At 35.2% G+C, this 12920-nt stretch overlaps 1 protein-coding gene across 1 annotated transcript; it reads right to left on the bottom strand.

Annotated features, from left to right (window-relative positions):
* Window positions 1-9384: 9384 nt before the first annotated feature.
* LOC131598543 (protein neprosin-like) lies at window positions 9385-11360 on the bottom strand. The gene is made up of 7 exons (XM_058871131.1): window positions 11214-11360; window positions 10985-11071; window positions 10491-10796; window positions 10239-10400; window positions 10095-10148; window positions 9844-9990; window positions 9385-9756 (listed from the first exon to the last, which is right to left on the bottom strand). Exons 1-7 carry the CDS (start codon window positions 11358-11360, stop codon window positions 9385-9387), a joined length of 1275 nt encoding a protein of 424 aa, XP_058727114.1.
* Window positions 11361-12920: the final 1560 nt, after the last annotated feature.

Genomic DNA, 12920 nt, shown 5'->3' with positions numbered 1-12920 from the left:
GGCTGGAAGAAAACAGTATATTTATTGGTAACATGAACTATATAAGTACATTGCTTAACTATAAGTTAGGTAGTGATGTCTGCATGAGTTACCGTCTATATATTTGTCATTCATCTTTTGTTTACATCATAACTTCTTCTAATAGTTGAAATTCAAATGCATGCTTCATATATCAGCCACCTTCCCATCAGAAAAAATAATTTGGAGAAATTAATAATTTAAACATGATGTAACTGTCATGACTTCAACTAAACTCATTTTTTATATTGAATTGTTTTAAACATGATGTTCCCCATCCATATTGCATAAAAGATATACAATCTACTTGATAAATAACCACGTTGGAGGGGAGGGTGGAGAGCAAAATCTAACATAACGCGTATATGCTCGCCACATGGGCAAGACCATCATAGAAAGTTGACTCTGCCTCGAGTCATATATCTAATATAGAGATGTAATACCCTATCATAATTCATGTTTAGAATTTTATTCATTAGATCATTAGTTTGATACTGAGTGCATGCAAAAATGTTTAAATGACATCTTGAAACATGTACGATCCAACAAAACATGGTACATGATGTTGGTTATTATTATTATTATTATTGTTATATTTGTTTATTGTATCTTTGTTAGGGTAATTCGGTCTTTTCTAACTTTTAGTATTTATACTCTGGTGTAACCCTTACTCTTCAGTTTTTGTTCATTCTATTGAAACCCTAAGCTAAAGGGTGTTTTTCCTTTTTCTATGTTTACATATGTTCACTATTGTTAACATGGTATCAAAGAGCTTGGTTTGATTTCGGATCTACCGCGAAGTGGTACACATATTTGTTCGTTGCCGATTTGTTGGAGTATTGACGGTACTGTTTCAATTGAATTTGACGGTTTCATTTGTTCCTGTAGTGTGTTGGCTAGTCGTCAATTTTATCCTTTTCCTCGTTGAAGCTTTGCCAATTTTCTTCTTGATACAGTACAAAAATTCAACGTGGTAGGTGGAAAAACAACTTGGTGGTATACCTATTCAATAGAGAATCCTTATTTCTTATACAGTGAAAAAAAAATTGATTCTTTTTGGATCACTTTTATTTAATTTATTTTTACTTAATTGTGGTGTTTTTGGTTATCTCATAGTTAAATACAATGAGTCATGATAAAGATGATTCTCTTCAATCTATTAGTGTTCAACTCAATGGAGAAAATTATTCTTATTGGAATTACGTAATGAAAAATTTTTTGAAAGGAAAAAGGATGTGGAGTTATGTTGATGGAACCTTTGTTAAACCTACGGATAAAAAGGATGAAGCAAAATATGCAAAAGAGTTGGAAACATGGGATGTCAATAATTCTAAGATTCTTACTTGGATCAATAATTCTGTTTCTCAGTCAATAGGAGTGCAACTAGCAAAATATGATACTGCTAAGGAGGTTTGGGACCATTTGAAACGTTTGTATGCTCAATCTAATTTTGCAAAACGGTACCAGCTGGAGAGTGATATTAGAGCTCTCAAACAGAATAATATGACCATTCAGGAATTCTATTCAACTATGAGTAATTTGTGGGATCAGTTGGCTCTTATGGAATCGTCTGAATTAAAAGTGGTCAAAGCATACACTGATCAAAGAGAAGAGCAACGTTTGGTTCAATTTCTGATGGCGCTTAGGGATGATTTTGAGGGACTTCGTGGGGGTATTCTACATCGTAATCCACTTCCTAATGTTGATTCAGTTTTTAATGAATTGTTGGCAGAAGAAATTAGACTCAAGTCTCACTCCAATTTGATTCCAGATAAAGGAGTTCTCTCCACTCCTCCAACTGTTTTTGCTGCTCCAGTTTACAAAGGAAAACCTCAAGGTAGAATTGGGCTTGGTATTGATGAATGTGCTTTTTGTAAGGAGAAAGGTCATTGGAAAGCTCAATGTCCCAAATTGTTGAAAGGAAATAAGAAAAATTTCAAACATCCATCATCCAATGTGGCTACTGCTGCTCCTCCTACCATTGGTTCTAGTTCTGAGCATGTATATCCATCTGAGACTACTTCTCAACTATCTGATATTGCAGAGCAACTCCAAAAGCTTTTTGCCACTCAGTCTCGTGCCATGTCTGCCTCCTCTATTAAAGGTTTGAACTCTTCTTGTTTGCCAGGTATATCTCCTTCCATATGGATTCTTGACTCTGGAGCATCACATCATATGTCATATGATGCAAAATCATTTATGTCCTTGAATACTACACCATCTATGTCAGTTATGACTGCTGATGGCACTCATATGCCATTAGAAGGCATTGGTTCTATCTCCACACCAAATTTGTCATTTTCTAATGTCTATTATATTCCTAACCTCACTTTGAGTCTTGCTTCTGTTAGTCAATTGTGTGATTCTGGTTACTCAGTTATGTTTTCTTCCACTTCTTGTTGTGTGCAGGATCCTCATTCCGGGAGGCTGATTGGGACAGGCCGTAGACAAGGGGGACTTTATATCTTGGATGAGTTGAGAGTCCCAGATACTGCAGCCTCAACCTCTACTTCCACAGCTGATTTATTATCTTCTTTTCGTTTAAATTCTTCGTCTTCTAGTTTTTATTTATGGCATTCCCGTCTTGGACATGTCTCTGCTTCTAGATTAAAGTATTTGGCTTCTACTGGAGCTTTAGGAAAGTTACAAACCAGTGATATCTCAGATTGTTGTGGTTGTAAACTTGCTAAATTTTCAGCTTTACCATTTAATAAAAGTGTTTCCATTTCATATGCACCATTTGACTTAGTTCACTCTGATGTATGGGGTCCATCACCACTTCTTACTAAGGGTGGATCTAGATATTATGTTTCGTTTATTGATGACTATACTCGTTATTGTTGGGTTTATCTTATGAAAAATCGTTCTGAATTTTTTGACATTTACTGTATGTTTCGTGCTATGGTTAAGACTCAACATAATGTTGTTATAAAGTGCTTCCGCTGTGATTTAGGTGGTGAATATACCTCTAATAAATTCTCTGAATTGCTTGCTTTTGATGGTACAATTCATCAAACCTCTTGTACTGATACACCTCAACAAAATGGGGTTGCTGAAAGGAAACACCGTCACATTATGGAGACTGCTCGCTCTCTTTTGTTGTCTGCTTCGGTTCCTAGTGAATTTTGGGGTGAAGCTGTTCTTACTGCTGTTCATGTTATTAATAGAATTCCATCGTCAGTCACATCAGGTTTGTCTCCCTTTGAAAAATTATATAACTTTGTTCCTGATTATTCCTCTTTGAAAGTGTTTGGTTCTACTTGTTTTGTTCTTCGCCCACAAGTAGAACGTAGTAAGTTGTCTTCTCGTTCAGCTATATGTGTTTTTCTTGGTTATGGGGATGGTCAAAAGGGTTATCGTTGTTATGATCCTAGTGCAAAGAAATTGTATGTTTCTCGTCACGTTGTTTTTCTTGAACACATTCCTTTTTACTCTCTTTCTTCTGATTCTTATATTACTAGTAGTTCGAAACTCACTCATATCGATCCTTTTGGTCAAAATGAAAATATTTCTAGTGATTGTAATTTTGAGAATTGCAGGACTGATACTACTGCTACTCCAGATATTGACATCCCTCTTGTCCCCACGGCTACCCAAGAACCTCCTACGATTGTTGATCCTCCGCCTCTTCGTTATCCCTCTCGTGAGCGTAAGTCTACTCAATTACCTGATTTTGTATATTCAACTTACTCTTCTTCTTTTGCTTCTTTTCTAACCTCTATACACAGTTTGTCTGAGCCCTCTTCCTATAAAGAGGCTATTCTTGACCCTCTTTGGCAGCAGGCTATGACAGAAGAACTTTCTGCTCTGCATAAAACAGATACTTGGGAATTAGTACCTCTTCCTCCTGGAAAACGTGCTATTGGGTCTCGGTGGATATACAAGATCAAAACTAAGTCTGATGGGTCAGTTGAGCGATACAAAGCACGACTTGTTGCTAAGGGATTCTCTCAACAATATGGTATGGATTATGAAGAAACATTTGCTCCTGTTGCTAAAATGACTACTATTCGCACTCTTATTGCAGTTGCATCTATTCGTCAGTGGCATATTTATCAAATGGATGTTAAAAATGCATTTCTAAATGGCGATCTTCAAGAGGAAGTTTATATGGTACCTCCACAAGGTGTTTCTCATAATCAAGGGGAAGTATGTAAGTTGAAGAAAGCATTATATGGTCTGAAACAAGCTCCACGAGCTTGGTTTGAGAAGTTTACCACTGTGATTACATCTATTGGCTTTAGCTCTAGTGATCATGATTCTGCGTTGTTTGTCAAAACCACTTGTCACGGTCGTATTTTACTTTCATTATATGTTGATGATATGATTATTACAGGTGATGATATGGATGGAATTAATGATTTGAAATTACAGTTGGCCAAACAATTTGAGATGAAGGACTTAGGCACTCTTCGCTACTTCTTAGGCATTGAAGTTGCCTACTCTCCTAGAGGTTATCTTCTCTCTCAATCCAAGTATATTGCCAACATTCTTGATCAAAGTCGCCTTTCTGATACCAAAGTAGCAGATAGTCCTCTTGAGTTGAATGTGAAATATGCTCTATCTGATGGTGTTCCCCTTCCAGATCCCACCTTATATCGTACATTGGTTGGCAGTTTGGTGTATCTTACAATTACTAGACCAGATATTGCTTATGCTGTGCATGTTGTTAGTCAGTTTGTTGTCTCTCCTACTACATTGCATTGGGCAGTTGTTCTTCGCATATGTCGTTATCTTCGTGGAACCCAATTTCAGAGCCTTCTTTTTCCCTCATCGTCATCATTGGAACTACGTGCTTATTCTGATGCTGATTGGGCCGGAGACCCCACGAATCGTAAGTCTACTACAGGATTTTGTGTCTTTCTTGGAGACTCTCTTATTTCTTGGAAGAGTAAGAAACAAGATATTGTATCTCGTTCTTCTACAGAAGCTGAGTATCGTGCTATGGCATCCACCACTACTGAAATAGTTTGGTTGCGTTGGTTACTTTCTGATATGGGTGTCACTCTTTCTAAACCAACTCCTATGTATTGTGATAACAAAAGTGCTGTTCAAATTGCCCACAACTCTGTCTTTCATGAACGAACCAAACATATTGAGATTGATTGTCACTTCACTCGTCATCATCTTCAGCACGGGACAATTACTCTACCGTTCGTCTCGTCCGCTCTACAGATTGCTGATTTGTTTACGAAGACGCATTCCATTAAACGTTTTCGTTTTTTGATTGACAAACTCTCGATGCTCTCTGCTAATGCATCTTGAGTTTGAGGGGAGATGTTGGTTATTATTATTATTATTGTTATATTTGTTTATTGTATCTTTGTTAGGGTAATTCGGTCTTTTCTAACTTTTAGTATTTATACTCTGGTGTAACCCTTACTCTTCAGTTTTTGTTCATTCTATTGAAACCCTAAGCTAAAGGGTGTTTTTCCTTTTTCTATGTTTACATATGTTCACTATTGTTAACACATGAATTATAATAGATGTCTACACATAATATTACATAAGATCATACCACAGAAAAAAAACATGAATATCAGAGTCTCCAAATCTTCAAGCCATCTTACTCTAACCCTTATCCTTCTTCGAGCTACCTCAAAATAAACAACATGAATGAGATGAGATGCTACATCTCACTGAAGTTCTATTTACACGATGAGTCCGCTTGGCTCTAAGGTTCTCTATTCCTATTTTCGTCTTACTAGCACTACACTTGTGTTCTATTTCATAAAACTAAGGAAACAAAGCTTATTTCCGCTTCTTACACCACGTGAAAATTGATATCCTATTTCCACTTGCCATGTAGAACTTAGAAGCTCATATTGCATTTCAAACGTCTTGACAAACAACTAATTTGTTGCCAACTAAGACAAGGTCTTATGGGTTTACCTGCCTCCCTTCTCTTAGGATTATGTCTGTTAAGAGGATTCAAGATGTCACCCCTAAGTTATATCTGACACTTCCCGAATCGAATGAAAAGACGATTATAATCCTACTCAAATTTCCCACAAACAAATTTCAAAAATCTTGGACGATACCGGAAATTTTACGTTCATATTGAAGTTTTTCTTGAAAAAAAATAGTGGAATACGAAAATTTCAGAATTTCCGATAGAATTTCTCAAAAATTTTAAAATTCCGCTGATCATTTAAAATTTTTGAATCAATACACTACTGAAAATTTCGCCTTTAAACTAAATTTTTGGCACATAATGGTAAAATTTGAAATTTCCAAAAAATTGTAACATACCAAAAATTTTCTTTGAAAATGTTGATCTTTTTTTGAGAAGGAATATTTTTGAAGGTGACATATTGAATCCTCCTCCGCTAAGGTATGATTTATGGGTTTACATACCCGTTGCCGTTCTATTGAAATCATATTCACTTAAGGCGATTTCTTTCGGGTTTACCTACCCTTCTTCTCTCGGGGACTTACCCTTCTAATTTTTTAACTAAAAATTAGGAAACCCCTAGGAATCACGACTTTCAACTATTAGATTCATTTTTTCCGGAATCATCGCATCAGCACTTACCGAGAATCGAAGTGTTATTACACTTTCGAGAATTTCTGAGCGTTGGATTCTAACTCGATCCTATGATGTTCTCACTTATGTACCAATTAATTTCCCTTAAGCAAGCACATACATACGATCAATGTGTGTTCACATTTATTTTTCATAATTGATTTAACCTAAGAGACCTTTCTCTTATTTCCAATATCAATTAACTAATTGATTCTCATAAGTTCCTTCCTTTAAGATATCCTTTGTTTACCGCACATGATATCAAGAGTTTCCAGCATACTTAACCGCATTTGATCTCTCAATCAATGTGTGTTCACATTTATTTTTCATAATTGATTTAACCTAAGAGACCTTTCTCTTATTTCCAATATCAATTAACTGATTGATTCTCATAAGTTCCTTCCTTAAAGATATCCTTTATTTACCGCACATGATATCAAGAGTTTCCAGCATACTTAACCGCATTTGATCTCTCATGTCATCGTAAGATAAGGAAGCGTCATCTACCAAGTAGGGTTCCAAGTACTTATGCATAGAATCAGTGAGTTTTCGAATAGAGAAAAAAATACATGCTAACACGACCTGCCCATGCTCACCAACACAGACCGTGTTAGGTTTAGCCCACCCTCCCATACAAAAACCAGAGGGGGACACGGCTAGGCCGTGTCGGCCTGCACAACCCGTTTCAGACCCAGGCATGCCTCATAGAGAAAGCCAAAGAAGGACACAGTTCCCCCGTGTCTAGCCCAACATTTTAGGCCCTCTCTCATTTTGTGATTTTCACAAATTTAAGACCTATTGTACAAAATCTAGTCCAGTTACACTCAAAATAACATGATCATTTCAATGGAATGTACCATAGAACAATCAACCAAATGCTTCACAATTAAAGTGCAAGAATTTTCATGAATCATTCATACCCAACAAGGAGAAATTCATGTTATCATTCTACCATCATTCGCCTCAACCCTAGTCAAAGGAAAACATGTTTCACATTTCATTTGAGACAAAAAATAGAACATGCGAGTTTTATATCAAACAAACATGACTAAACAAGAATATAAGAATAAGGGTGTGTTTGGTTCGAAGTAGATGGAGGAGAGGGGAGGGGAGGGGAAGGAAGGGAATATTTATAACTAAATGTGTTTGGTTCAAATTTTATGAGGAAAGGGGAGGGGATGGGAGGGGAGGGGAGCAAAACCCCTCCAAAACACACTTTTTGCGTCCCTCCAAATCGGGGGGATTTGGAGGGGAGGGGAGGGAATCTGAATATTGATATTTTAAAACTTATTATAATTACTATAATATCCTCAGTTTTATTTTAATATTTCAAAATTATTCATTTTCTTTTGTATTACTGCTCTCTTCTATGTGATTTTTCTCGATTGTTTCTATCAATTTATTATAATTATTCTCCACCTTCAAATTATTTTAAAATTTTTGTCCTTAATATAAATCATAATCGTTGTACTTTTTTGATTTTTTTATAATTCTTTTATGTTTATTTATATATTTTTTTTCTAATTTTGTTATGTATCCTATCATATTTTTCTAATTTATTTATTTATTTATTTTATTAAAATATTTAAACCATTTATATTTAATTATAAATTATTTTATGTATTTGATGTGTTAAATAATTCATTACGATTTAAAAGTTGTTATCAACATATAGATTAATTTGTTTTTGAACATTTTATTCAAATTAAGTGAACTAAATTTTTTATGATGTAGTAAATTATAACTTTTTAGTCACTCAATATTAGAAATTTTACTAACAAAAAAGTATGTATAAATTTTTCACATTTGAATATCATACTGTATCACTTATATAAGATAATAAGGATAAAAATGTAAATTATTAATAAAACCACTCCCCACCCCTCCTGAACCAAACATATTTTTAATTAAAATCCCTCTCTTCCCCACCCCTCCCCTCCCCTCGTTTGAACCAAACACATACCTAATTAAAAAAATTCCCTCACCTCCCCCCCTCCCTCCCCCTTCATTAAAATTCCTCCCCTCCCCTCCCCCTTATTTGAACCAAACAGACCCTAATTATCAAGCAATAAACACTATCAAACTATCTAATTCCCTCCCTTCACGCATTATCCCATATTGGTGCTAATCCCATATCGCAAGTAAAACAACATAATCACGTCTTCAAGTACACATTCAATAACTATGGATATTACCATAGGATAGTTCTCTATGTTAGTTTTCCAACTCTTCGAACCGCGCGTTAAACGGAGTTACAAAACTCGATTCCACAAAAACCTTCGATTTAAAATTTCACTTACTACAATTATCCAATAATTAAAACGACAAATTCACAATATATAACCGATTGAAATCAACAAAATCATCACTTTTCAAGGTTTCCGGTTATGTTTTCAAAGCTTCAACTACAAACAATGACAATAAAAAAATTTCAGAATTTATCTAACACCACATATGACACCATCTTTAAATACCTCACATCTTTAGGTCTCGTTTATGAGAGAATATGAATATGACTTGAAAAGCTTTATACATTAAATACATACACTTTAATTTTTTTTTAGAGTTGTAACATGACTTACGTAAACGTGGATAATTTTGGAACAATATGCTTCACATTTTGGAATTAGACACATTATTCTATTATAATTTTTAACCACAAATGGGATGGTACTAACATTCTAGATACTTGACCTTTTTTTTTTCCACAAAATGGGATGGTTAGTAGTTAGAGTTAGTTAAAACTTAGAAGTACTCAATATGCTACTTGCTCACCTTCACTTAAAGATATTTCCTTTATTCATAATCAATGATTAGATATCAAAATTTTATAAATGTTATTAAGGGCACATCATATTACTACCAGGTCCTCCATAATACAACTCAGGATCTTCAACGTAATCCGCAAGATATCGAACGTTGTAACAATTATATTCATCTGAGTAATAATAAACCCATTCTGGGATCTTCAGCATCGCAGAATTATCGTGAATTCGCATCCTCAATATGGAAGCCGAATCAGGCCCAGAAAATCGTCCGTTACCCATTTGTGTTTTGGTATGAGGAGTATGTCCAACCGTTGTACTGTAAACTTCACCACCCCATTCCACTGATTCAGCATTGTAGCAAATTGCTCTAAATATTTCTGGTGGCCAATAACCTATGTTGGTCTTCTCACCATATTGCACCCACCAATTATTAGTAATTGGATCCTAAAGCAAAGAAAAAGAATGAATTTAAACATGAAAAGAAAAATGAAAATCTCCATAATAGTTATAGTTCATAAAAATGTTTGTGACCTTATAGATGTAAATAGTTATTTGGTATGGAAGACCACCAGGAACTGGTATTGGATAAATTGCAGCACCTAAGGCAATTTCATTGCTGGTTTGAATAAATCCAGGACAGGTCAGATCAAAGCAACCTGTTTCCTGCGAACCATCGGCCTGCAGAAATCGGTGTTCCAAGAAATTGAAGAAATTTATTAAACTTTTTGAATTAAGATTAGTCTATAAGCAAAATAACTAACTAATTGTATGTATATACTTACCGTCCAATAAACGAATAATCGAGTCTTTCTGTCTCCATAAACGCTAGGATTGACCTGTAACAGGTTTATCGAGCACAAAGATAATGAAACATTTATGTTAAAGCATCACGCATTAGTTATTTCGATGTATAAGTTACATCTTACCGCCCAACCGGATTCTATACATTCGTAGTCATTGTAAGATCCACTCAAAAGAGAAACCCGAGCAATGCTGTATTCGTCATCCTTTTCAACCCAAGGACCAAAAACTCTAATGTCTCCTTTACCTCCCAAGTAGCGGAATCCGTCTGCAAATACTACTGCCTTCTGGATCACATAGATGACAAATCAGAAAAGTAGAAGAGTTTGTTGCTTCAACTACAAGTAATGTCATGCCATGTTACTAACTCAACGTACCGAGTGATTTTGTTGCTGTACAAAGGAATCGAGATTATTATTCAGCTGATGATGATTAACTTGTCTATTTAAAATACTTGGTTTCTTCCTTCCATATTCATCAATTAAGCGAGCCTTAAGAAGCTCTCTCTTTCGTATTCTTCGAACAGGTATGGTTCCCTTTGGACAACTTCCATTTTTCTGCCATATTTGGGAAGTTACTGTCACATACCACTCTTCATCCTTTTGCGTCATCATGGCACTCTTTGTTTTACTTCTAGTCCTTTCTATGGGATCCTTCTTAGCTGAATTGTAACTAGGAGCCATCTGGTTACATATTTTATTTTACGCAGATTCATAGACTAGTGAGTCGGAGTTTGCAAAACGAAAACATGTTCATAATTAGTATGTATTTGGTTTTGCATTTACAAAAATCAATTTTGAATGAAGAAATGATAAATATCGCAAAAATATTTATCACAAATTGGTATCTTTCAAAGCATGATAATAATCACCTGGATTTTGTGATCTTTCAAAGCAGGATGATCAAACGCGGGTTGCTTTTTAATGTCGATGCAATCAATAATATCTCCATCTTCACTCTACAAGCAGGGAAAAATAATATAATTAAGCAGTAAGGTTAATTAAGCTTAGAAAATCAGAAGAATACCAAAAAAAAAAACTCACTCAATATTCAACAGTGTCTGATATTTTCTAATATATCTAACTTCCAAAAAATGTTACCTGAATGGTTTTTATTGAGTGTTTTCTAAGATGCTTTAGTTTTCTCTCAACTTCCAACATCTTCTGTTTAGAGAAAGAGCCATCACTGTTAGTACCGTAAACCGTAATTAACAGCATCAAGAGAATGAATATAACTTTAGATCTCATGGCTGGAAAAACCAGTATATTTATCAATTAAACTTGTATAAAAGAGTAATGTTACAACCAATTATTATTGGTTTTGATTCATTGAACATGAATGAATGGAAGACAGAGATATGTTTATAAGACATTTATTGGTAACATGAACTATATATGTACATTGCTTAACTATAAGTTAGGTAGTGATGTCTGCATGAGTTACCCGTCTAGATATTTGTCATTCATCTTATGTTTACATCAAAACTTTTTCAAATAGTTGAAATTCAAATGCATGCTTCATTTATCAGCCACCTTCCCATCAAAAAAATTAATTTAGAGAAATAGTTAAATTGTCATGACTTCGCCTAAAAACTACTTCGTCTATATAGACCTTGTATTTGAGGGACTGTGAACCGTTATGACTTAATCAAAACTCATTTTTTATATTTTATTGTTATAAACATGATGTTTCGCATCCATATTGCATAGAAATCCAATCCATTTGATAAATAACCATGTATGAGGTACGAAGAGTGGAGAGTGGCCTCTAGTATAACTAGTATGTGCTCGTCATGTGGACAAGATCATCGTATTAAGAGGTTGACTCGGCTTTATGTTAGGAAGTTGACTCAGCTTCAAGTCATGTATCAAATATAGACAAGAGTCACGCATTTGAATCTTAGACAAAGGGGAGAAGACGCTAAATGGCAGTAAAAAACATAACATAATGATCGGAGGCATTACAACCGTCGGTCGAAACCACAAAGGATCATTACTTATTCACATATCACTAACCCTGAAAGACCTCTAAATTCTCGTATAGCATGCAGAGGGTCTGTACTTTTGTACTCTCTGGAAACACATTTGACGCCCACCGTAAGACTCGATAAAAATGACTTGCCCCACACTCTATCTTAAAAAAAACTCTAGTAGGCTGATCACCGTTCCACTATGGTAAGGGCTTCCTCAAGCAATGGCAATTCAGATGCCATAGTAGATATGCATGTCACTAAGGATGAATTACATCATCAGAATGGAACCGTTCATAATAGCTTTTGAGGGAAGTACGGTACTGCTATCAACAACCAATTGGTGATCTTAGACGCAGACAAACCGACTCCCATATGCCTAACACCATTGCAGGAGGTACTAGTATGAAGCTATATCCCTACTAGAATCATTTTCAGATTGAGCAAGAAGGCCAAATTCGTTAAAATCATATACCTCATCATGAAGACTCCCTCATCATACAACATAAACATAGACTGCTTCACATTCAAGGTCCTTGAGGCGGCACTATCAACACTCTAGATGACGATGAAGTATCCGTCGGATAAGGAAGTTGAGGCCATAATTTCAAGGACATCGAATTGAGGTTAAAACTAACCATCCCATTTGCCATTATTTGAAGAAGCCATACTCAATAGGAAAAATGGTATCCGTAGGTAGACCTATCTCAATATAACATCAGTTTTGTCTTAAGAGGAAGCATAAAATCTCAAGTGCTTGTCGATTTCATGGGAGGGTAACAATCATTATGATTCGATACCCTTAGTAAAATTACTAGGCACTATCAAATGTATTTTG

Source organism: Vicia villosa, linkage group LG4, assembly GCF_029867415.1.
Source record: "Vicia villosa cultivar HV-30 ecotype Madison, WI linkage group LG4, Vvil1.0, whole genome shotgun sequence".
In the NCBI taxonomy this organism is placed as follows: Eukaryota; Viridiplantae; Streptophyta; class Magnoliopsida; order Fabales; family Fabaceae; genus Vicia; species Vicia villosa.
The sequence above is the reverse complement of the archived record's forward strand: the minus strand, read 5'-3'. Positions and strand labels throughout refer to the sequence as shown.